The 27,343-nt window shown below is 42.8% G+C and overlaps 2 protein-coding genes across 3 annotated transcripts; one reads left to right on the top strand and one right to left on the bottom strand.

The window, feature by feature from the left end:
* Nucleotides 1-2,744: 2,744 nt before the first annotated feature.
* Nucleotides 2,745-7,879, bottom strand: LOC115114472 (cytochrome c oxidase assembly factor 1 homolog). The gene is made up of 5 exons (XM_029642723.2): nt 7,797-7,879; nt 4,534-4,687; nt 4,243-4,394; nt 4,055-4,131; nt 2,745-3,945 (listed from the first exon to the last, which is right to left on the bottom strand). The coding sequence occupies exons 2-5, from the start codon at nt 4,625-4,627 to the stop codon at nt 3,828-3,830; spliced, it is 441 nt and encodes a 146-aa protein (XP_029498583.1). The 5' UTR covers nt 4,628-4,687; nt 7,797-7,879; the 3' UTR covers nt 2,745-3,827.
* A 21-nt stretch (nt 7,880-7,900) lies between these two features.
* Nucleotides 7,901-21,019, top strand: LOC115114471 (biliverdin reductase A). Of its 2 annotated transcripts, none has more exons than XM_029642721.2 (7): nt 7,901-8,045; nt 10,445-10,565; nt 16,158-16,277; nt 17,479-17,576; nt 17,744-17,851; nt 18,828-18,996; nt 19,183-21,019. In XM_029642721.2, the coding sequence occupies exons 1-7, from the start codon at nt 7,931-7,933 to the stop codon at nt 19,460-19,462; spliced, it is 1,011 nt and encodes a 336-aa protein (XP_029498581.2). In that variant the 5' UTR covers nt 7,901-7,930; the 3' UTR covers nt 19,463-21,019. The 2 variants fall into 2 exon arrangements, with proteins under 2 accessions (XP_029498581.2, XP_029498582.2); XM_029642722.2 differs by having other exon boundaries at nt 7,902-8,041.
* Nucleotides 21,020-27,343: the final 6,324 nt, after the last annotated feature.

Consider the following 27,343-nt stretch of genomic DNA (forward strand, 5'->3'; position numbering starts at 1 on the left):
AGGGAGAGGTTGAAAATGTCAGTGAAGACACTTGCCAGTTGGTCGGCGCATGCTCCGAGTACGTGTCCTGGTAATCCGTCTGGCCCACGGCCTTGTGAAGGTTAACCTGTTTGAAGGTCTTGGTGCTCTCATGCATGGTTCATATTTGCATGCCTCGAAGCGGGAATAGAAGGTATTTATTTCGTCTGGGCAGCTTTGTAATCCGTGATAGTTTGCAGCGCTGCCAAATCCGACGAGCGTCAGAGCCGGCGTAGTCGGATCCAATCTTAGTCTTATATTGATGCTTTGCCCGTTCAATGGCTCGTCGGAGTTCGTAGCGGGATTTCTAATAAGCATCCAAATTAGTGTCCCGCTCCTTGAAAGCGGCAGCTCTAGCCTTTAGATCAGTGCGGATATTGCCTGTAATCCATGGCTTCTGATTGGGATACAGTGCATTCAGAAAGTATTCAGACCCCTTCCCCTTTTCCACATTTTGTTACATTACAGCCATATTCTAAAATTGATTAAATAAATGTTTCCCTCAATCTACACACAATACCCCATAACGACAAAGCGAAAACAGGTGTTTGCAAATGTAGTAAAAAAATTACAATTGAAATGCCTTATTTAAATAAGTATTCAGACCCTTTGCTATGGGATTCGAAATTGAGCTCAGGTGCATCCTGTTTCCATTGATCATCCTTGAGTTGTTTCTACAACTTGATTAGAGTCCCCCTGTGGTAAATTCAATTGATTAGACATTATTTGGAAAGGCACACACTTTTCTACATAAGGTCCTACAGTGACACCGTGCATGTCAGAGCAAAAACCAAGCAATGAGGGAGGTTGAAGGAATTGTCCAGAGGTCTGAGACAGGATTGTGTTGAGGCACAGATCTGGGGAAGGGTACCAAAACATTTCTGCAGAATTGAAGGTCCCCAAGAACACAGTGGCCTCCATTATTCTTAAATGGAAGATGTTTGGAACCACCAAGACTCTTCCTAGCGCTAGCAACCTGGCCAAACTGAGCAATCGGGGGAGAAGGGCCTTGGTCAGGGAGATGGCCACTCTGAGAGAGCTCCAGAGTTCCTCTGTGGAGATGGGAGAACCTTCCAGAAGGACAACCATCTCTGTAGCACTCCACCAATCAGGCCTTTATGGTAGAGTGGCCAGACGGAAGCCACTCCTCAGTAAAAGGTACATGAAAGGTCGCTTAGAATTTAACAAAAGGTACCTAAAGGACTCTCAGACCATGAGAAAAAATATTCTATGGTCTGATGAAACCAAGATTGAACTCTTTGGCCTGAATGCCAAGCATGGTGGTGGCAGCATCCTGCTATGGAGATGTTTTTTAGCGGCAGGGATTGGGAGACTAGTCAGGATTGAGAGAAAAATGAACAGAGCAAAGTACAGAGAGATCCTTGATGAAAACCTGCTCCAGAGCACTCAGGACCTCAGACTGGGGTGAAGGTTCACCTTCCAACAGGACAACGACCCTAAGCACACAGCCAAGACAACACAGGAGTGGCTTCAGGAGAAGTCTCTGAATGTTCTTGAGTGGCCCAGCCAGAGCCCGGACTTGAACCCGATTGAACAGCTCTGGAGACCTGAAAATGGCTGTGCAGAGACGCTCCCCATCCAACCTGACAGAGCTTGAGAGAATCTGCAGTGAAGAATGGGAGAAACTCCCCAAAAACAGGCGTGCCAAGCTTGTAGCATCATACCCAAGAAGACCCGAGGCTGTAATCGCTGCTTCTACAAAGTATTGAGTAAATGGTCTGAATACGTAAATGTGATATTCTATTTTCTTTTATACACTTGCAAAAATGTCTAAACTGTTTTTGCTTTGTCAATATGGGGTATTGTGTGTAGATTCAGGCTGTAACGTAACAAAATGTGGAAAAAGTCAACGGGTCTGAATACTTTCCGAATGCACTGTATATGTACGTTCACTGTGGGGATGACGTCGTTGATGCAGTTATTAATGAAGCCGGTGACTGATGTGGTAAAGTGCTCAATGTTATCGGATGAATTTGGAACATATTCCAGTCTTTACTAGCAAAACAGTCTGGTAGCTTAGCATCTGCTTTCTCAGACCACTTCTGTACCACTCTGGTACTTCCTGCTTGTTTGAGTTTTTGCTTGTAAGCAGGAATCAGGAGGATAGAGTTATGGTCCGATTTGCTGAAGGGGGGGCAGGGGAGAGCTTTGTATGCATTTCTGTGGCTGGAGTAAAAGTGGTCTAGAGTTTTGTCGCCTCTGGTTGCACAGGTGACATGCTGGTAGAAATGGGGTAAAACTGATTTCAGTTTCCCTTCATTAAAATCACTGGCCACTAGGAACACAGCCTCAGGATGTGCATTTTCTTGTTTGTTTATGAGTTGATAGTAGTGGCTGCCTACACCATAGGATAATGCAAAACGATGATGCCCGACCCAGAGACTGTCTCAGGATGCGAAGGTCGTCTCCAAGCGGTTCAGGTTCGAGGAGTCATTCAGCTCCCTACAGAAGATAATCTTCTGATAGATGGGTATGAGCACTTCTACTGTAGATGGACTCTTTACTGATTGTATATTGTTTACCACACCACACTGTCTGTACTCCACAAGCCAAACTATATCTCTGTTTGCCTGCATTGCATTTCAATGAATTAAACTTCTGACATTGTTTGTTTGGTTCCATTCTTTCAATTTCTGTTTAATATTGTGGTTCATGTTTAGCTTGTTTGCCATTCTTTTCCTAATGTTCATAGAGTATGTTCAGAATTCACAAGTACAATTTATTTTGCTATCATAACTTGTATAAAGCCATTTGACTGTTTATTTCCACGTTTATTTTCCACGTTTTACAGATCTCATTTTCACTGTCAAATGTCACATCCGAATAAATCAATCTGAAAACATAGAACAATACCTCTTTGGGAGACAACATTTCTGGTTGTTCAGATACTGTACAGTACAACTGGAACCATTGCCTAAGTGTTTCTCAAGTGCTGGATATTAAGATATGGCTTTGGACTAAGCAATTACTAGTGTTGGGGTGTACTGAACTAAATGTGGTTCAGTTAGTAATTAAACTACATTTTGCACATTGTGGTAGTGCAACTAAATTCAAATATTTGTAGTGTTTTCAATAGTTAATTACTTTATTGCCATCTAGTGGTGTAGGTAACTAATGGAATGAAACACTACTTTTTTTGCAAAAATAAAATATGGGTGAAGTAGGCAAGAATTTCCTTAATTTTCAGACCTGGCTAATTCCCACTTGAAACAACATTTTTTTGTGTTTAATAGGATAAATTACACATTCTGTTAACATCTTATTACAGAGTTATCTGTTCTTGCTATTTATATTCTATGACATTGCAGATTGAGTAATATAGTTTACTTAACGTAATTGGTGGCTGGTAAACTCTTTTCAGAGTAGGTTCCCCACCACTGCCAATTTACATTGTTAATCTGGAGAAATGTTCATCAGATGCATTGTATTATACTAGGAATATGTTGTTGTTTTCCACTGCATATGACACAATTGCTGCTCTGTTATTGTCCTTTCATTCTCACCAGTAGGATGAACATTTTACTCAGGACAGCGCTGAGCAAAATGAATATGCATGACATTTTATGGACGTAGCACTTTTTTCATTTTCCCTGTATGTAAATGTTATGTACACAGTAGCTTGTGTATGCCCTTTTGTCTAAATATGTGTCCAGCACTGCACTCTGGTGCTTTTTTCAAATATGACACTTCAATTCATAAAGCTATGGCGACACCATGCCTGATGACATGGGGACAATTGTAGCAGTTCTACCTTCATCACACTGTAGTTTTGGTGACTGGTGAGCAGATCAGGAGGACCAGTTGCCTGTCTCAAGTCCTTCTGTCTTATTTGGCGGTGGTGTGAATGTGAGAAGGTCAATACGCTGACCCTCTCTAAGCTGCAGCACTGCCTGCGTTAAATTCCACCTAGTGGCGCCAGGGAAAGAGAGAAGGGTACTTACTGTATGATGAACAACAGCATTCAATTGCATTATATGGATATTTATATAGAATAATATTGATGACGAGTACCTACCCAAGTGTTTGGGGGTCTCTTACTGAGGATGTGTAGAGGTAGCCACCATCTTTAGATCCTGTCACTGGGATTTTGATCTGAAACATAAAAAGTCATATTATTATCTTGCACACAGTGATGGATAATGGTAATGCTGGTGATGCTCCTAGTTGGTTCCCATACAGGAGGAATGACCCCCAGAGAGCTACCTCAGCCGTGTAAGGTTCCACCCGGTTGTGTCGGTCAGACAGGTGGATGTTGTGGACCTTCAGGGGTGGTGCTCCCAGACTGTCCATGGCTGTCTGGTTGGCTTTCAGCTGCTCCAGGGCTAGACGGTGGTAGTCCGACCGTGAGAAGTTCTCTAGCAAAGAAAACAAAGAGTGGCAGGCAGAAATACTTACATGAGCACATTTTGCTTTCATTCACTTTCTTACATTCACTCTCTAACATTAAAGGACCATGAATTATCCATGGCAACACCTACACTGAGTGATACGTACTTTGCAGCAGGTAATACATTGTGCCGCATCCAGCACCAGTCAACAAGGTGGTGTAGATGGCCATCTGCTGGAGTTTGCTTGTGGAGACCCTCATGATTGTTGCTTAGAGTAGCAAACTCACAGTACCAGTGACAAGAATATCCTGGAGAGTGGACTGTTTGATGACAGACATACAAGTTATAAAGACGTTCTCCAAAATGTACAAATTCCACAAAACCATCCCACATTTCATCAGAATCTTTGAGTCAAAAGGAGCATACATTCAGATAATTTGCACAATTGATCATCCAACTCATAAAATAATCATATTTATTTTGGATCTGTTACTCTTTATTGTCGTCTTTATCAAATCTGTTTTGTTAAAGGGATAGTTCACCCAAATTACATTGGTTTCCTTACCTTGTAAGCAGTCTATGGACAGCAGTCCATGCTTTGGTTTTGTTTACTTGGCCACTGTTTTAAATGCTAGCTTGTTAGCATGTTTGGCACAAATCCAATGCAAATCAATGGTACCTATATTAACATTTCCGTGCTTCATGTCCACATCATCTGTAAGTAACTTCATTGAGTTACACAATACATTTTTGTTGATACTTTAGTATGATTTTGACATGAAGCACAGATTAAATCAAAGCATGAATTTGTGTCCTACCTTGTCCATAGACTGCTTACAGGGCAAGGAAACCAATATATATCTTTCTAATTAGGGTGAACTATCCCTTTAAAGCTAAGATCTTTAGTTGAAACAATAACAAAGGGTCGCCCCGCCTGTGTTTTAGTAAAAAGCTGAGTGATGTGCCTGTAGAAATGTAACTACTCTCAAATGTATAGACATAGCTATGGATGCAAGGACTGACCATCCAAGATAAACATAATTATAGATTTAACAATGTTTTGAGGCTATACAGTGTTGACATTTACATTGCTTACAATCATTAGGCCTAAAACAAGCTTATATTTTAAGTTCTGATGGGGTACGACCATTAAGTAAGCTCATGAGGCATTTATTAGTCATATTCCTCAATAATCAATAGCCTTATTATCTTAAGTACAAAAATGGATGTAGCAACTAAGGATTCTAATTTTAAGGGTAGGTCAGACATTAAAATGACAATTTCCTCTTTTACTGACCACATTCTGTGTGACTGGGTGCAGTAGGCCTATAATTGTACAATGAAAGAACGAGGTTTGGGTAGGGCATTATTTATATATATTTTTAAAAAGTAGGCAGGGAGAGAGTAACAGTCCAGTGTCTTGGAGCAGAGAAAGCCAAGACAAGACTACTTAAAACACAAGACTACCCTGAGAACCCACTTAAGACCTGTACACAGGTACAAATTTGCACAAAATACAGTGCCTATAGAAAGTCTACACCCCCTTGAGCTGTTTTCACATTTTTCTGCCTTTAATTCAATTTAAAAAGGGATTACATTAGATATTTTTCCTACAGGTCTACACAACCTGCTCCACATTTTCAAAGTAAAAGAAAGTTATGAAAAATGTTCCCCAGTTCCTGCCAGTAACAAGCTTATCCACAACAATACTTCAAAATACATAGGGATCAACAACTTTGCATTAACTCCATATTACTGGCCTGTATGACAAAGTGAAAAGAAAGACGCCTGTGCATCTTACATTACAAAGATATTCATGCCAAAGACACACCAGAATGGCTTTCCAATAGGTGTTGTGTGTTCCTGGGTGATCTAGTCTCAGTACTGACTTAAATTTTCTTGAAAATAAAGAACAAGATTTGAATATTGCCGTCCATCAATGATTCCCAACCAAATTGAATGAGCTTTTTTGACAAAAACAATGGATATATGTCACCCTAAGAGTTGTGCAAAGTTGGTGGAATTTTTATAAAAATGATTCACAGCTGCGACAGCTGCCAAAGGTGCTTCCACCAAGTACTAACTTAGGGGGGTAGAGACTTATCCAATTTGGAAAATGTTCTATGGCTTTCTATCACTTTGAAAATGTAGAGTAGAGTAGGTTGTGTAGATCTGTATGAAAACAAATGTAACGTAATCCTTTTTAGATTTAATTTTCTGACAGCAAAACGTAAACAGTTTAAGAGTGTAGACTTTCTATAGGCACTGTATTTCTTAAAATGATCCCGTACAGTATATTCATATTAGTGTCAATCTATACTGATCAAAAATAGAAATGCAACTTATAAAGTGTTGGTTCCATGTTTCATGAGTTTACATCCTGTTAGTAAGCATTTCTCCTTTTCCAAGATACTCCATCCACCTGACAGGTGTGGCATATCAAGAAGCTTATTGAAACATGATTATTACACAGGCTCACCTTGTGCTGGGGACAATAAAAGGCCACTCAACACAATGCCACAGATGTCTCAAGTTGAGGAAGTGTGCAATTGGCATGCTGACTGCATGAATGTCCACCAGAGCTGTTGCCAGACAATTTCATGTTAATTACTCTATCAAACGTCGTTTTAGAGAATATGGCAGTACGCCCAACCGGGCCTCATAACCACAGACCAGTGTAAGCAGGCCAGCCCAGGACATCCACATCCAGCGATCACCTAACGCCTACGGGATTGTCTGAGAACAACCACCCGGACAGCTGATGAAACTGAGGAGTATTTCTGTCTGTAATGAAGCCCTTTTGTGGGGAAAACCCAATTCTGATTGGATGGGCCTGGCTCCCAAGTGGGTGGGTCTATGCCCTCCCAGGCCCACCCATGGCTGCGCCCCTACCCAGTCATGTGAAATCCATGGATTCGGGCCTAATGCATTTCAATTGATTGATTTCCTTATATGAACTGTAACTCGGTAAAATCTTTGAAATTGTTGCGTTACAATTTTTGTTCAGTAACGTTATAGGTTAGGCTTCTTGTGACATCGCCATCTAGGGTATTCAAAGTGTAATTAGTATTTTGGGGGTAAGCGCAACCAAGGATAGCACTGTAGCGCAGCCTTGGAAATTCATTCAAGCAAAACGTTCTTGTAGCCTGGTGTAGGCATTTCGTACGAAGACTTTTACGACCAAATTAAATGTAGAGGAACATGCACTACTCTAAAAATATAATTCAGAATGTCATCTACAACAACAGTTCAATTAGAGACTGAACTGATGACATTCATGCTGTATTTATGGGAGTCGCCATATTGCTGCCTAAACCTAAATCTAACCTAAAGCTTGCTTGAGCTGAAACCAGTCATTGGCTGAAACACATCCATACATTTTAAAATACATGTAAACGTTATGTAAATGAACGAAAAGATAATAATTACCTAATGTCGTAATTTATCATTTGTTTATAACAAAAAGTACAACCACATAAGAGGCGAGACGTCCATATCACGTGATGAAACTTCACGTTATATGTACACGTCACACGCAAGCTGTCTTGGAAAAAAAATGTGTTATGAAAGTTGTTACACAGTTATATCACAGCGACAAGAGCTCGACAGTAGCATTTTATTCACATAAGCGAGTCATCTGCGTCAACTTACTGTCGTCGAGGGCAATACAGAAAGTAGGTAAGGACATCATGCTTGTACGTAAACCAGTTTGAATTAGTGCTGAATGCGGAACTCATTCAACAAGGACAGCATTGCGCATTGTTTCCAGATAATTCGTGAAGTTGTACGTGTGTTACTGTATTTGTTCTTGATGTCATGCAGAACATAGACTTAGCATTTTCATGTCAATTATGAAATTCCTTGTCTAATTTTTAAGTTACTTGTATAAATCAATGGAGACCTCGAATGTTCCTATTATTTGTAATGATTTGCATTTGTAATTTGTAATGATCAGCACCCCACCATAGTTCTAGTTTATATATCTGTAATATGGATACCTTGAGATGTATATAGCTATCGCGGGGTCGCGGGGCATCCCACCATGATAGCTAACGTTAGTGTACTCATTATCACACTGCACCATTTTAGGTCTGATAGGAAGGAAGCCTTTATCAACTGTGCACATTGCACAAAGACCCTAGATAAGTCCTGGACATACAGTGCATTCGGAAAGTTTTCGGGCCCCTCGAGTTTTCGGGCCCCCCTTTCTACATTTTGTGAAGTTACATCCTTATTCTAAAATGGATTAAATACATTTCCCCTCATCGATCTACACACAATACCCCATAATGACCAAGTGAAAACAGGTTCCTAGAAATGTTTGCAAATGTATTCACACACACACAAAACATATTTACATAGGTATTTAGACCCTTTGCTATGAGACTCAATTGAACTCAGGTGCATCCCTTTTACATTGATCATCCTTGAGATGTTTCTACAACTTGATTGGAGTCCACCTGTGGTAAATTAATTTGAACGGACATGATTTCGAAAGGCACACACCTGCCTATATAAGGTCCCACAGTTGACCGTGCATGCCAGAGAAAAACCCAAGCCATGAGGTTGAATGAAGGAATTGTCCGTAGAGCTCCGAGACAGGATTGTGCCGAGATACAGATCTAGGGAAGGGTACCAAAACATTTCTTCCGCATTGAAGGTCCCCAAGAACACAGTGGTCTCCATCATTCTTAAAGGGAAGAAGTTTGGAACCACCATGACTTCCTAGAGCTGACCAGAAGGGCCTTGGTCAGGGAGGTGACCAAGAACCCGATGGTCACTCTGACAGAGCTCCAGAGTACCTTTGTGGCGATGGGAGAACCTTCCAGAAGGACAACCATCTCTGCTGCACTCTACCAATCAGGCCTTTATGGTAGAGTGGCCAGACGGAAGCCACTCCTCAGTAAAAGGCACATGACAGCGCACTTGGAGTTTGCCAAAAGGCACCTAAAGGTGATTCTCTGGTCTCATGAAACCAATAAATATTTGGCCAGAATGCCATAACGCTTGAATGCCAAGCGTTATGTCTGGAGGACACCTGGCACCATCCCTATGGTGAAGCATGGTGGTGGCAGCATCATGCTCTGGGAATGTTTTTCAGCGACAGGGACTGGGAGACTAGTCTGGATCAAGGGAAAGATGAACGGTGCAAAGTACAGAGAGATCCTTGATCCCTGCTCCAGAGCGCTCAGGACCTCAGACTGGGACGAAGGTTCATCTTCCAACAGGACAACGACCCTAAGCACACAGCCAAGACAACGCAGGAGTGTATTCGGGACAAGTCCCTGAACAAGTCCCTGACTTGAACCAGATTGAACATCTCTGGAGAACCTGAAAATAGCTGTGCAGCGACGCTCCCCATCCAACCTGACAGAGCTTGAGAGGATCTGCAGAGAAGATGGGAACAAATTCCCCAAATACAGGTGTGCCAAGTTTGTAGCGTCATACCCTGTACTCGCTGCCAAAGGTGCTTTAACAAAGTACTGCGTAAAGGGTCTGAATACTTATGTAAATGTGATATTTCAGTTCTGTATTTAATACATTTGCTAAAATTTCTAAACCTGTTTTCCCTTTATCATTATGGGGCCACTCTGTTCTTGGGGACCTTAAATGCTGCAGAAATGTTCTGACATTACACAATCCTACCTCGGGGCTCTACGGACAATTCCTTCGACCTCATGGCTTGGTTTTTGCACATACGTGCACTGTCAACTGTGGGACCTTATATAGACAGGTGTGTGCCTTTCCAAATGATTTCCAATCAATCGAATTTACCACAGGTGGACTGCAAGTTCTAGAAACATCCCAACGATGATCAATGGAAACAGGATGCACTTGAGCTCAATTTCGAGTCTCATAGCAAAGGGTCTGAATACTTATGTAAATAAGGTTTTTTATTTGTAATACATTTGCAAACATTTCTAAACACCTATAATGTAACAAAATGAGGAAAAGTCAAATGGTCTGAATACTTTCCGAATGCACTGTATGTTGTCTTTGACAGAATTGAAAGGAGCAAGACACTGGTTTCTTTCCAACCATTTCCTTCCCAACTCCCTGTTCCTCTCTGCTGTCAGACATGTTTGGTTCAGTAGTGGTGGGCATCGGGACAGCAGGCTTTGTGAGGATCAGGGACATGCTAGCCCCTCTGCCTTCCAGTGCAGCTGAGAAGCTCAGTGTCAAAGGCTTCATTTCCAGGTGAGGCACCAAGACATCTCATTGTTTGCTGACAGTAAAAAAACACGAGAAAAACAATGGTTGCAATATACGAAATAAATAGAAACACAGCAGTGTGTCCAGGTGCTGGTTTTGGCAGGAACAACTAGTATTAACTTCTTGGCACACCCATCCCTTTAGCGGGATCATTTTCCGCTGAATTGCAGAGCGACAAATTCAAATAAAATGACTAAAAATATTTAATTTTCATGAAATCACAAGTGCAATATAGCAAAACACAGCTTAGCTTGTTTTTTAAATTAAATTACATTTAAAAAAAATACATTTTACCGCTTTTTCTCCCCAATTTTGTGGTATCCAATTGTTGTAGTAGCTACTATCTTGTCTCATCGCTACAACTCCCGTACGGGCTCGGGAGAGACGAAGGTTGAAAGTAATGCGTCCTCCGATACACAACCCAACCAAGCCGCACTGCTTCTTAACACAGCGCGCATCCAACCCGGAAGCCAGCCGCACCAATGTGTCGGAGGAAACACCGTGCACCTGGCCACCTTGGTTAGCGCGCACTGCGCCCGGCCCGCCACAGGAGTCGCTGGTGCGCGATGAGACAAGGACACCCCTACCGACCAAGCCCTCCCTAACCCGGACGACGCTAGGCCAATTATGCGTCGCCCCACGGTCCTCCCGGTCGCGGCCGGTTACGACAGAGCCTGGGCGCGAACCCAGGGATTTCCGGCGCCGACTGAGATGGCCGCCTCGCTTCGCGTTCCTAGGAAACTATGCAGTTTTTTGTTTTTTTACGTGTTATTTCTTACATTAGTACCCCAGGTCATCTTAGGTTTCATTACATACAGTCGAGAAGAACTACTGAATATAAGATCAGCGCCAACTCACCATCAGTACGACCAAGAATATGTTTTCCTCGCGGATCCGGTGTTCTGCCTTACAAACAGGACAACGGAATGGATCGATGCAGCGACCCAAGGAAACGACTCCGAAAAAGAGGGAAACGAGGCGGTGTTCTGGTCAGACTCCGAAAAGGGCACATCGCGCAGCACTCCCCAGCATTCTTCTTGCCAATGTCCAGTCTCTTGACAACAAGGTTGACGAAATCCGAGCAAGAGTAGCATTCCAGAGGGACATCAGAGACTGCAACGTTCTCTGCTTCACAGAAACATGGCTAACTGGGAAGACGCAATCCGAGGCGGTGCAGCCAACGGGTTTCTCCACGCATCGCGCCGACAGAAACAAACATCTTTCTGGTAAGAAGAGTGGCGGGCGTATGCCTCATGACTAACGAGACATGGTGTGATGAAGGAAACATACAGGAACTCAAATCCTTCTGTTCACCTGATTTAGAATTCCTCACAATCAAATGTAGACCGCATTATCTTCCAAGAGAATTCTCCTCGATTATAATCACAGCCGTATATATCCCCCAAGCAGACACATCGATGGCTCTGAACGAACTTTATTTAACTCTTTGCAAACTGGAAACCATTTATCCGGAGGCTGCATTCATTGTAGCTGGGGATTTTAACAAAGCTAATCTGAAAACAAGACTCCCTAAATTTTATCAGCATATCGATTGTGCAACCAGGGGTGGTAAAACCTTGGATCATTGTTACTCTAACTTCCGCGACGCATATAAGGCCCTGCCCCGCCCCTTCGGAAAAGCTGACCACGACTCCATTTTGCTGATCCCTGCCTACAGGCAGAAACTTAAACAAGAGGCTCCCACGCTGAGGTCTGTCCAACGCTGGTCAGACCAAGCTGACTCCACACTCCAAGACTGCTTCCATCACGTGGACTGGGACATGTTTCGTATTGCGTCAGATGGAAATATTGACGAATACGCTGATTCGGTGTGCGAGTTCATTAGAACGTGCGTCGAAGATGTCGTTCCCATAGCAACGATAAAAACATTCCCAAACCAGAAACCGTGGATTGATGGCAGCATTCGCGTGAAACTGAAAGCGCGAACCACTGCTTTTAATCAGGGCAAGGTGTCTGGTAATATGTCCGAATATAAACAATGCAGCTATTCCCTCCGCAAGGCTATTAAACAAGCTAAGCGTCAGTACAGAGACAAAGTGGAATCTCAATTCAATGGCTCAGACACAAGAGGCATGTGGCAGGGTCTACAGTCAATCACGGACTACAAGAAGAAACCCAGCCCAGTCACGGACCAGGATGTCTTGCTCCCAGGCAGACTAAATCACTTTTTTGCCCGCTTTGAGGACAATACAGTGCCACTGACACTGCCTGCAACGAAAACATGCAGTCTCTCCTTCACTGCAGCCGAGGTGAGTAAGACATTTAAACGTGTTAACCCTCGCAAGGCTGCAGGCCCAGACGGCATCCCCAGCCGCGCCCTCAGAGCATGCGCAGACCAGCTGGCCGGTGTGTTTACGGACATATTCAATCAATCCCTATACCAGTCTGCTGTTCCCACATGCTTCAAGAGGGCCACCATTGTTCCTGTTCCCAAGAAAGCTAAGGTAACTGAGCTAAACGACTACCGCCCCGTAGCACTCACTTCCGTCATCATGAAGTGCTTTGAGAGACTAGTCAAGGACCATATCACCTCCACCCTACCTGACACCCTAGACCCACTCCAATTTGCTTACCGCCCAAATAGGTCCACAGACGATGCAATCTCAACCACACTGCACACTGCCCTAACCCACCTGGACAAGAGGAATACCTATGTGAGAATGCTGTTCATCGACTACAGCTCGGCATTCAATACCATAGTACCCTCCAAGCTCGTCATCAAGCTCGAGACCCTGGGTCTCGACCCCGCCCTGTGCAACTGGGTACTGGACTTCCTGACGGGCCGCCCACAGGTGGTGAGGGTAGGCAACAACATCTCCTCCCGCTGATCCTCAACACGGGGGCCCCACAAGGGTGCGTTCTGAGCCCTCTCCTGTACTCCCTGTTCACCCACGACTGCGTGGCCATGCACGCCTCCAACTCAATCATCAAGTTTGCGGACGACACAACAGTGGTAGGCTTGATTACCAACAACGACGAGACGGCCTACAGGGAGGAGGTGAGGGCCCTCGGAGTGTGGTGTCAGGAAAATAACCTCACACTCAACGTCAACAAAACTAAGGAGATGATTGTGGACTTCAGGAAACAGCAGAGGGAACACCCCCTATCCACATCGATGGATCAGTAGTGGAGAGGGTAGCAAGTTTTAAGTTCCTCGGCATACACATCACAGACAAACTGAATTGGTCCACTCACACTGACAGCGTCGTGAAGAAGGCGCAGCAGCGCCTCTTCAACCTCAGGAGGCTGAAGAAATTCGGCTTGTCACCAAAAGCACTCACAAACTTCTACAGATGCACAATCGAGAGCATCCTGGCGGGCTGTATCACCGCCTGGTACGGCAACTGCTCCGCCTCAACCGTAAGGCTCTCCAGAGGGTAGTGAGGTCTGCACAACGCATCACCGGGGCAAACTACCTGCCCTCCAGGACACCTACACCACCCGATGTTACAGGAAGGCCATAAAGATCATCAAGGACATCAACCACCCAACCACTGCCTGTTCACCCCGCTATCATCCAGAAGGCGAGGTCAGTACAGGTGCATCAAAGCTGGGACCGAGAGACTGAAAAACAGCTTCTATCTCAAGGCCATCAGACTGTTAAACAGCAATCACTAACATTGAGTGGCTGCTGCCAACACACTGTCATTGACACTGACCCAACTCCAGCCACTTTAATAATGGGAATTGATGGGAAATGATGTAAATATATCACTAGCCACTTTAAACAATGCTACCTTATATAATGTTACTTACCCTACATTATTCATCTCATATGCATATGTATATACTGTACTCTAGATCATCGACTGCATTCTTATGTCACTAGCCACTTTAACTATGCCACTTTGTTTACTTTGTCTACATACTCATCTCATATGTATATACTGTACTCGATACCATCTACTGTATGCTGCTCTGTACCATCACTCATTCATATATCCTTATGTACATATTCCTTATCCCCTTACACTGTGTATAAGACAGTAGTTTTGGAATTGTTAGTTAGATTACTTGTTGGTTATCACTGCATTGTCGAACTAGAAGCACAAGCATTTCGCTACACTCGCATTAACATCTGCTAACCATGTGTATGTGACAAATAAAATTTGAATAAAATGAATCGCTTTACCTTTGATGATCTTCGGATGTTTGCACTCACGAGACTCCCAGTTACACAATAAATGTTCCTTTTGTTCGATAAAGATTATTTTTATATCCAAAAACCTCCATTTGGTTGGCGTGTTTTGTTCAGAAATCTACAGGCTCGTGCATGTCATGACCGGCAGACGAAAATTCCAAATAGTATTCGTAAAGTTCGTAGAAACATTTTAAATGTTTTTTTATAATCAATCCTCAGGTTGTTTTTATAATAAATAATATTTCAACCGGACCGTAGCTTTTTCAATAGGAGAGAGAGAGAAAATGCTCCAAGCTGTCCATGTCTCAAGGCTTAAAAATCCTTATTTAACGTGTCTTCCCCCACTTTCATCTACACTGATTGAAGTGGATTTAACAAGTGACATGAATATGGGATCATAGTGTAGCTCCCTTCAGTAACCACGAGCACAACCGTTCCTTGATTTTAACTGGCGGCTTTATTCTGTAGTTTTAGTCAGAATTATCACCTTCCGTGAGAACTATAAAGTAAATGAAAAATACAGTTAAGCACACTCTTACAACCTTATCTTACGAGTGACATATTAGCTTGGTATAACTCTGAAGTGCTTACATACATAACAGTTTAACCGGCGTTATAACGGGTTCAGATTAAACACATGAATAAAGGAAAAAATACCTCATTGGCTGCTTATTACAGAAGGGAGGAAATCAAACTTCACACTTATTATTCCTGGCATGAATTCACACTTCATCCTAACATACACTCTTCAACCTTTATGAACTACACCCGATGACATGAAAACTTAGCTAACGCAACGCAGGATTGCCTTCCCTCCAAAAGTGTGTTGCTACAATAAGGATCCCCGTTACAACAGTATTAGCTACGTAGTTCCGCTTGTATTATAATTTCCCCCGCACAGCGGACACATAAACGATTCAAACAAAAGACAACGACATAACCTGTAAGTCTAACTGTCAGTTACACATAGCTAGCTTTCGCCTTCATTCACCTGGTCAGTCTGTCATGGAAAGAGCAGGGGTTCTTAATGTTTTGTACACTCAGTGTATATTTGCAGTGCAATGACCTTTGTTGAACTGAAAATATGAAATAAATAAGCACTGAAGTCAAGGTCAGTCGCCTGTCATTTTTCACTGTGCGCTTTTTAACTTTTGTAATACTTCAATATTGTAGAGTGAAGCGATTTAAAATCATATTACGTGATCTTGTTTAATGGTGATATATAATCACTGACCTGTCCTGTACTCGATCATAGAGGCAGCAGCTGGGATGTGTGGATGACCATGTTGCCTGAGTCGTGCACACTGTAGCAAACCTTTACACAACGGAACATTCAACTGTGCTCTTGACAAGTTCATGTTTTTTCAAATCACTTTTCCCCTACTGAATACAACTCTAGTGCTGTCTTCCCATAGGAGGACCCTAGAGGAGCAGCAGGGAGTGAAACAGATCACTATCGAGGATGCCCTGAGGAGAGATGACATAAAGGTGGCCTTCGTCTGCACTGAAAATGCTGTGCATGAGGAAAACATCAGGTAAAACTCTCTCACTGACTCCATGTCACTGACGGTCCTCTGTGGTAGTTGTTTAGTTATCCCGTCGTCAGTTTTGTTTCTGTCTGAAGTGCTCTTACGCAACAGAGCTATAGTTTCACCATGTTACAAATCACCACTAGGAGTCAGCACTGGAACACGTGTCAAGCTTCAATACACTGTTGCTTTTCTTTCTCAGTCCACTGAGGCTCAGTCTGTAGGTTAATTAACCATTCATTGAGCCTGGTCCATTTACCAGGCCCTCAGACAAACTGTCTAACAGTTGTAGTTTATAAGCTATGTATTATACAACGTTGGGACACACAGTAACACGACAGTTTAGCAAGTTGTTCAAGATATCGTCCTTGACCCTCATAGGTGCTTCATTGTAAATCGATCAGGTAACATCTGAGGCGGTTCCGGAGCTGTATCAACAAATGTCGCCCGGGGGGTTCCTCTGGCATTCACATTATCCTGAGCAGTCTCCTCCCTCTCCCACAGCTGATTACAATATGTGTAGCTGTTTGATGTCTACCTCTCAAACCCTGGAGAGCATGACCAAGGCTACTGCTCTCTAAGGGCCCTCATTATGACTGCAAACTGTAGCGAAAACACACTCTTAAATGATGCTTTCTACTCTCCCTCTCACTGCTAAATGTTAGGAGTGTACAGAGAGGCTTAGACAGGCTGTTAAAGAATGGAGAGTTATTTTAGGCTGGTTAATGAGGGGTGTTGAGAACATAGTCATCATGTTTCACTGCTAGACAGTTCCAGGCTAACGGTCTAAATGGAACAGCAGGTACTGCCCTTCATACTGTAAAGGAAAGGAAAAGTAAAGGGGGGGGGCCTGAAATGTTCTTGAACAACTTTTTCATACAGGATACTTCATTATCTTCTTTTGTTGTCAATTTAATTGGAATGTTTTTAGAGAAAGTTACAAGGAGTTTTAAGAGTGGTCAATGTGAAGTTTTCCAAACTCTGAACACCCTGGGTTATTGAAACATTGACCAACAGCTCTTACTGGGAAGTTTGGGATATTAAGTTACATTTGAGTTGTGCATCTCCCTAGTACAGAAGTCTTTTTAAATCGTCTTCATAATTTTTACTAATGTTCTGTTGAAGCAAGGTCTCTTTGACACCCTTCTTGGCTACTCAAACAAACTCAATTATCCTATACTATTTTGCATGTTCTAACGGAGCACAGGACATTTCTGGAAGCTGGGAAGCATGTCTGTGTGGAATATCCTATGGCCATGACACACAAGACTGCCGTGGACCTCTGGGACCTGGCTCAGGAAAAAGGTCAGCTGGACATAATCATTGGGAGAGATTTATTTTGGTTAATTCGAAGTGTATAGAGAAGACATGGTAAAGTATTGATGACATTATGGGGATGATGTAGTAGACGCTTATCTTAACTAGTATTGATCACCTATGTATTTAATGTTCTATGTCTACTATGTACCTAGGAGTGGTCCTGCATGAGGAGCACATAGAACTCTTGACAGCCGACTTTAAGCAGCTGAAGAAGGACATAGCAGGGAAAAAGCTGGAGGAAGGATGCCTTCACTTCACAGGTGAGAGACAGACTGGGACAGGGAGTAAAGCACAAATACACAAAAATCCCAGCACCACTGATGCATCACCTCAAATACAACACTGATACATCACCTAAAATACAATACTTGTTACAGAAAATAACTGCATAACATGTATCAATTTGATGTACATCGTCCAGGTCACAGGGTTCGGAATGAATATTTCATTCCAGAGCTTTTGATATAGTATAGCTCCCATCACAGTGACTTGTAAAATGTTGTTTTCTCAGTCTCCACAGTACACCCATTTAGGTTGATGTGAAAGAGAGCCAGCCTGTGGAGTGAGGCAGGCAGACAGATCTCTGGTGTGAAATACGGCAGGGTGTTATTGATGAAGTCTAGAGGTGCATGTCAAACAGCACCCTATTCCCTACATAGTGCACTATTGTCATTGGTAGTGTACTACATAGCGAATGGGGTGCCATTTGGGATGCAGACTAGCTCTGTTCTATTCATCAGAGCACTGCTGCGGAACAAGTTAGTTAATGCATATGAATGGGCTTCTCCTAAAGCAGCCGTGACTGAATAATAAATCATAGTTCTCAACTTGAAACGCTCCACACAACCTCAGATGACAGACAATATTTTATAGCGGCTGACTTTTGACTAAGAATCGTAGCGGAGAGCGAGTGGAGCCAGAGGGAGTACTGTCAGACATTTGAGTCAGGGTAGTTTTAGGAGTTGGACTGTAGGAGGCAGCAAGCACCAAATGAAATATAACTGTATCTTTTGGGAAATTCACTTCAGTGGTTCATGTTCATTTTATGCTTTATGGTGTGATATATATGCGCACCACAACAGTGTATGTACTGTAATGTGATGAGTACAAAATCAATGCAAAATGTGTGCTAACCAGTCCTAAATGTAACCAGATGATGATTGACAATGAGCCAATGGATTACATGTCCCTTTACAACTACTTCTGACTGTAGTGTTCCTATGTGTCGTCTGATAGGAGGTCCTCTGAAGCCGGGCTTTGGGTTTCCAGCTTTCAGTGGCATCGCCCGGCTTACCTGGCTGGTGGATCTGTTTGGAGAGCTGTCTGTCACCGCTGCCAGCATGGAGGAAGACCAGGAGAACAAGTACATGAAGATGACCACTCAACTCATGACTAAAGAGCAGAAGTATGTACTGTACATTAGAATCAAGTAATAATATCAGATGTGTCCTTCACAACACTTCAAACCTAGCTATTCGGCCAGCCTCAAACATAATTGGCTTTATTACATCTAAAGAAAATACTGGTAGTCCAGCCCTGAAACTTTGGGTTAACTATAACCTCCTTGTAACATCTTATGGTTTTAATACAGGCCTCTCACATGGATTGAGGAGCGGGGTCCTGGCCTGCCCAGAGTGAAGAATATCAACTTCCGCTTTGACTCATGCACCATGACCCAGCTTCCCCCGGCTGCCAGGGAGCCGGTGGGTCTCTTCATGCAGGACCTGGTGCTCTTCAGTCAGAAGCTTCTGGGCCAGGTCCCCCGTGACAAGCTCCATGCCGAGCGCCACAGGGTCCTCCACTGTCTGGAGCTGGCCGACCGCATCCAGGAGCTGAGCCAGCAAGGCCAGGGATCAGCCCAGGACACCTAGAGACACAGTGGGGTCCCAGCCTACCGGGGGGCCCCAGCAAAGTTACAGTAACTTTTCCAAAATTCCCAGGTTTTCTAGAAATTATGTTTTTTTTCTTCTCAGCCTACTGGTAGATGTCCAAGCGCACAAGATCCGGCCATAAATAAGCCTTCTACAGTACAGCTACTGTAACCTGCTGTACTACTGACAGACGCACTCGTAACGTCTTTGTAATGTTAAGGGATTTTATTAATTAATGAGGGAAAGGAGATGTGCAATGCCTTTCAGAAACAGATAGGTCTCTAAGGCATGTCAGCTTATTATATTAGGGTTAGGCTGTTACTCACAACAGACCTCATATGTACTACATCTTCACATTGATGAAAGGTCCATTAATAGTTTGATGTTTGCATTGTGTTACTTATTCAAGTGAATCTACATTACATGTACTATAACATTCTGGTGGTTGAACACAGCTCATGATGCTTTAGCATTAGCTAGCTGGTGGTGCTTTTATATGTTCATTACTTATTTATCTTATGACATTTATTGGCTTATGTTGTTTAGCTACCGTGCACTCAGAAGTGGAAAGCAAAACAGTGTCATACTGATCCTTGCATGTTCAAATCATTCACTCTCTACAATAGGTGTTTGCCTGATACCTCAGCTAAATATGGCACAGATGAATATTTCGATAGCTCTGGCAGGTGAAAGTGTGTTATTTACACTGCAACTTCAGTTGTCCAAATGTTGTTAGACTGCAATTGGCACATCTGTTTTAAAGTATTATTTGATTAATGTTCATCCCTTGGAGAGGGAGTGTATTGTCATGTGTTGACAAATTGACAGTGTTGCTTTATTCTATTTATTCAACCATAAAGCTCCATTTTCATTTACAAAGACGTGACGCCACGGCTGAAAACACTTCCCTGGTGTTAGCACTAAATAAATCACTCTTGTGATTGTTCTTGCAACACGCTTCCCTTCCCCTTTTCTCTCTGTTTCAAAACTACTTCTGCATGGCTGATGGTGATGAAACTTAAAAGACAAACACAAAAAAGATTATGTGAAAACTTGAACTGTACACTCCAAAAAGTCTTAAGGTTGCAATTCGATGGTAGAATAAGTCCTCCTGTTCTTTGTCTCCCCAGTGACTATCCCTCTGAATGGGGCCACAACAGAAACCAGTATTTCAATGGTCTCCAAATTAGTGTTGTATTTAATTCCGGGATGCTGACAGACTGAATTGGTGCCTTATTGGCCTGCTCAGTTCACTCCATTGTTAACATCCATGTCAGTCCCATCTAATGATATCTATGGTTTCATCCCGTGTCACACAAGTACACACTACCCAGTGTGGTTTGGACACTTAACTGGGTGTCACTGTAGTGTTATTAGCAATTTATAGGGAGAGGAAATGACATTTCTTTATCAGTTGAGGAGGGAGAATTGTGCTGTTATATTGGATTATAATGCCTGAATGTTTACATGTTTTGAGTGTATTGTAACGGTATAGTTTGCTATAAGATTCATAATTTGCTGGTATCCATATTAATAAAGTGTGCCTGATTGATCATCTTCCTGTATGATTCTGGCTTTTCATCCTTGATGAAATAGTCACCATGTGTCATAATAGTACATAGTACCTATAGAGCGCTTTTCAAGGACCCAAAGTCACTACAAAAACAAACAGATTAACAGGAGTCAAAACATCGGCCTAAACAAGAACATGAATAAAGAGAGGGGTGGGCTCAAGAAAGGGATAGAGTGTGATGTAGGGTTGGGATTTGGATACGAACATGGTTTAGGGTAAGGCTTTGGGTTAGGTGCTGCTCACTATGGTGAAGAGAGTAGTGTATTTCTTTGTGTGTGGGGGGGGGGATTAAGGATAGGCTTTGTCAAAGCGGTGGGGCTGCGGGATGGACTGAAAGATGGTGATGGACTTAGAACCACAGATTGCTGGAGGGAGGAGCGACCCTGGAGAAGGCCCTGCCGCCCAAGCTTTGCCATGGGGATGACAAGGTGGCCTGCTGTGATTCACACAGGAGTGCACGTGTAGGTTGGTAGGGGAGAATCAAATCAAATGTTATTTGTCACATACACATGGTTAGCCGATGTTAATGCAAGTGTAGCGAAATGCTTGTGCTTCTAGTTACGACCATGCAGTAATATCTAACAAGTAATCTAACCTAACAATTTCACAACAACTATATTATACACACAAGTGTAAAGGAATGAATACGAATATGTACATAAAAATATATGAATGAGTGATAGCCGAACGGCATAGGCAAGATGCAGTAGATGGTATAGCGTACAGTATATACATATGAGATGAGTAATGTAGGGTATGTAAACATATAAAGTGGCATTGTTTAAAGTGGCTAGTGATACATTTATTACATCAATTTTTCCATTATTAAAGTGGCTAGAGTTGAGTCAGTATGTTGGCAGCAGCCACTCAATGTTAGTGATGGCTGTTTTAACAGTCTGATGGCCTTGAGATAGAAGCTGTTTTTCAGTCTCTCTGTGCCTGCTTTGATGCACCTGTACTGACCTCGCCTTCTGGATGATCACGGGGTGAACAGGCCGTGGCTCGGTTGGTTGTTGTCCTTGATGATCTTTTTGGCCTTCCTGTGACATCGGGTGGTGTAGGTGTCCTGGAGGGCAGGTAGTTTGCCCCTTGTGATGCGTTGTGCAGACCTCACTTCCCTCTGGAGAGCCTTACGGTTATCATCGGAGCAGCTGCCGTACCAGGCGGTGATACAGCCCGACAGGATGCTCTCGATTGTGCATCTGTAAAAGTTTGTGAGTGTTTTTGGTGACAAGCCAAATTCTTCAGCCTCCTGAGGTTGAAGAGGCACTGCTGCGCCTTCTTCACCATGCTGTCTGTGTGGGTGGATCATTTCAGTTTGTCCGTGATGTGTACACCGAGGAACTTAAAACTTTCCACCCTCTCCACTACTGTCCCGTCAATGTAGATAGGGGGCTGCTCCCTCTGCTGTTTCCTGAAGCCCACAATCATCTCCTTTGTTTTGTTTGACGTTGAGTGTGAGGTTATTTTCCTGACACCACACTCCGAGGGCCTCACCTCCTCCCTGTAGGCCGTCTCATTGTTGTTGGTAATCAAGCCTACCACTGTAGTGTCGTCTGCAAACTTGATGATTGAGTTGGAGGCGTGCATGGCCACGCAGTCGTGGGTGAACAGGGAGTACAGGAGAGGGCTGAGAACGCACCCTTGTGGGGACCCAGTTTTGAGGATCAGCGGGGTGGAGATGTTGTTACCTACCCTCACCACCTGGGGGCGGCCCGTCAGGAAGTCCAGGACCCAGTTGCACAGGGCGGGGTCGAAACCCAGGGTCTCGAGCTTAATGGCGAGTTTGGAGGGTACTATGGTGTTAAATGCTGAGCTGTAATCGATGAACAGCAATCTTACATAGGTATTCCTCTTGTCCCGATGGGTTAGGGCAGTGTGCAGTGTGATGGCGATTGAGTCATCAGTGGACCTATTGGGGCGGTAAGCATATTGGAGTGGGTTTAGGGTGTCAGGTAGGGTTGAGGTGATATGGTCCTTGACTAGTCTCTCAAAGCACTTCATGATGACGGAAGTGAGTGCTACAGGGCGGTAGTCATTTAGCTCAGTTACCTTAGCTTTCTTGGGAACAGGAACAATGGTGGCCCTCTTGAAGCATGTGGGAACAGCAGACTGGGATAAGGATTGATTGAATATGTCCGTAAACACACCAGCCAGCTGGTCTGCGCATGCTCTGAGGACGCAAGCGGTGATGCCGTCTGGGCCTGCAGCCAGGTCTGAGAAGGTTTTGTATTTATTATGGATCCCCATTAGCTGCTGCCTTAGTAGTTTAAACAGACAGCTCGGTGCATACAACATGTCAATACTTCCCACAACAAAAAGTGGTGATGAAGTCAATCTCTCCTCTATTTTGAGTCAGGAGAGATTGACATATGTATTATTCATGTTAGCTCTCCATGTACATTTAAGGGCCAGCCGTGCTGCCCTGTTCTGGGCCAATTGTAATTTTCCTAAATCCCTCTTTGTGGACCTGACCACACGACTGGACAGTAGTCCAGTTGCAACAAAACTAGGGCCTGTAGGACCTGCCTTGTTGATAGCGTTGATTAGAAGGCAGAGCTGTGCTTTATTATGGACAGACCGGTCCCCGTCTTAGCTACTGTTGCATCAATATGTTTTGACCATGACAGTTTAGAATCCATGGTTTAGTCTCCTCAACTTGCTCAATTACCACATTATTCGTTACAAGATTTTGTTGAGGTTTAGGGTTTAGTGAATGATTTGCCCCAAATATAATGCTTTTCGTTTTTGAAACGAACATATTTCTAACTTATTTCTTTCCACCCATTCTGAACCTGACTGCAGCTTAAGTGTTGCAGTGATTTCACTTGGTGTGGATTACAACAGCATGTTCCAGTTCCCACCAATATTCAGCAACTTCTCACAGCCATTGAAGAAGAGTAGGACAACATTCCACAGGCCACAATCAACAGTCTGATCAGCTCTACGTGAAGGAGAGGTGTCAAGCTGCATGAGGCACACCAGATACTGACTGGTTTTCTGATCCACAACCCTACTGTACTTTTTTTGTGATTACGATCTTGTCTCATCGCTGCAACTCCTCGGAAGAGGCGATGGTTGAGACTTGACAAGATCACAATTGGATATCACAAAATTCGGGAGACAGTCAGCTTTAATTTGCGGGTATTTTTATCCATATCGTGTGAATAGTTCAGCAATTACAGCACATTTTGTACATAGTCTCCCCATTTTAAGGCAGCAAAAGTATTGGGACAAATTCACTTATACCGTATGTGTATTAAAGTAGTAAAAAGTTAAGTATTTGGTCCCATATTCATAGCACGCAATGACTCTACAAATTTGTTGGATTCATTTGCTGTTTGTCTTGGTTGTGTTTCAGATTATTTTGTGCCCAATAGAAATAAATGGTAAATAATGTATTGTGTCATTTTAGAGTCACTTTTATTGTAAATAAGAATAAAATGTTTCCAAACACTTCCACATTAATGTGAATGCTACCATGATTACAGAAAGTCCTGAATGAATCATTTATAATGATGAGTGAGAAAGTTACAGAAGCACAAATATCATACCCCCCAAAAATGCTAACTTCCCCTGTTATTGTAATGGTGAGAGGTTAGCATGTCTTGGGGGTATGATATTTGTGCGTTTGTAACTTTCTCACTCATCATTATTCCCAATTCATTCAGGATTATCCGTAATCATGATAGCATCCACAGTAGTGAAGAAATATTTAGAAACATATTCTAATACATAATAAAAGTGACTCCAAAATGACAGGTGAGACTCACGAACACACACGTGTCTGTTGTTTTGCTGTAGGATGCTCACAGGCCTCACAAGACTGGTCTGAAGCTCCCCCAGTACCGGTTGAAAAAATGAATGGAAGTATATATAGAGACTGTTTAGTGCCAAAAAGAAGAAGTTAAATACATGTCAAAAATAATAATTAAAAAGTGTTTCCTAATCTTTCTTATTTCTCTCAGATATAGAACAGACTCTTCCGAACAAACTTCCTTCAGATTTTTTGGGGGGGGGACTATCTGTTGTTCCATGTAGTGAATCTGTCATTCAGTGCGTTTGCATGGGCAGTAAGGCCAAAAATAATTTGTAATCCAACATATTTTTTATACAGTACATATATATTTCTTCAAACAATTCCATATAGCTATGTAGTACCAGCCACCCATCCTTACAAACCCTTGCTCCCACAAGCCAAGATTATCACCACCTCCCATCCTTGCCCTCTCTTACCCACCCAGGCCTAGTTTATCCCAACCTCTGTCTTTCCCCCCCTCCCTTCTTTTCAGACACATTTACACCCCTCTATACATTTACTTATCCATTCTCCTTCAATCACACACAACATACACCCTATACCTCCACACACCCATTCTCCTTCAATCACACACAACATACACCCTATACCTCCACACACCCATTCTCTCCCGCCCGCCCTCCTACACATATTCATATTCACCCCCCTTCACTCTCCCATTCATATGCACATACACCACCTACACATACACCCACTCATACATACACCCACTCACATATTGTCTCAATTTACGATAAGCTGGTCTTGGGAATCACTGTATGTAGCCTAGTATACTTATCGCGTTTTATGTGTTCCCTTTCATACCCATAGTACTGTCATGAATCGGAGTTGAGACTTGATATCTTTTTCCTCCAGTCACTGTCTGATCGGAATGAATCTCTTGTGGTTTTTTTTCAGTTTAGCAGACAGGTCCTGGAAGAATCGAATGGACTGACCATGGATTTTGATTTCCTTTCCCTCCTGTGCCTTCAGAATGTTGACTTTGGTCTTATAGTTCCACAGCTTAAAGATGACCATACAAGGATATTTAGCGTTCTTCTGTTTCACGCTGATCCGATGGCATCGCTCCAGATCTTACGTTGATACATCAATGTCAAGCTCCTCCGATATCGGCATGATCACGTAGCTGGAAAGGTCTCATTTTTCCTCATCTTCCAGTAGGAACAATATTCTCATATTATTTTGTCTCATTCTGGTTTTAGAGAATTTGAAGTTAGGATAACCTGAATGTTTTAAAGTTGGTCTTGTAGCTTGTAGGGGCAGGGCTATTTAGAATAGCAATCACTTTATTTCTATGGTTCTCATTCAAACCCATGTTAATTTATGCCAATGTAAAATGTATCATATATCGTTTGACAAGAAATCTAAGTTGGGCCAGTCTGAACATCTTCTCAATGTGGGTTTGGTGTTGACAGCTTAAACCGTGTATGAGAAAGGTCTAGAATTGTAGCTTTTTTTTGACCATTCAAGTCTATAGGCCTTTTTTTGCCATTGAAATGCATTGGGAGATCATTTAAATATTGTTATAGTTCAAAAGGTATAAATTCTATAAAAAAAATCCTCAAGCAATCTGAGTTGGGGCAGTCTTAAATATTTAAACTCCAGAGATTTAAGCTCTAGAGCTGGCTAAAGACATCTAATAATAATATGACTATGTAAGAAATCTAGAGTTGTGCTTTGCCTTCAGCAAGCACACCTAATGAGTAAACACTGTTTACTCATCAAGCATGATGCCAGCAGACACTCTTGCCCGGAAATTACTTTGCCAGTGACAATCTCAACTGCTCCAATTGCTTGACTGTCTGAAGCCGCACCGATTGACAGCTTAAGATTTCAGGCAGGCAACCACCAATAATAAAGCATTGTAGAGGCATGCATGAGAACTATTCTGTATTGATGTTTCACAAGCACACAAGCTGTTGCAACCCGGACCCAGGGCCATGATACTGGTCTGATCTGAAGGATATATGGTTGCCAGGCGATGGACATGAGTGTTGCTCCTGCCTGTGCTATCTACTTCTGTTGTGAGACTCACAGAGAGTAACTGATGGCGATCAGAGAGAACACTATGGGCTACTCATGAAACATTTAGACAACATGTAGACAACATTTAGACACACCCACACCAATAAGATCAGAAAATATATTCATGTATTAAATCCTTCATTCATTACTCATTACTCTTACAAATGACAAAACCTCTATAGCAGGGGTATTCAACTCTTTCCCTACAAGGTCCCGAGCCTGCTGGTTTTCTGTCCCAGGTCTAAATCAGCCCCTGATAAGAAGGGAACAAATAAAAAGCGCAGTGGAACTGGCTTTGAGGTCCAGAGTTGAGGTTTAGGGCTCTATAGCATTGCGTTGCATACTGCATATGATTTGTGTGATCTAAATGTTGTTACACAGAAGTGACAGTGTGGAGTCATAGCCTGTCATGGGTTAAAAAAAATTGTTCTGAATGAATGGTCTGCGAGCGCTTTCAAGCACT

Source organism: Oncorhynchus nerka, linkage group LG9b, assembly GCF_034236695.1.
Source record: "Oncorhynchus nerka isolate Pitt River linkage group LG9b, Oner_Uvic_2.0, whole genome shotgun sequence".
Lineage (NCBI taxonomy): Eukaryota > Metazoa > Chordata > Actinopteri > Salmoniformes > Salmonidae > Oncorhynchus > Oncorhynchus nerka.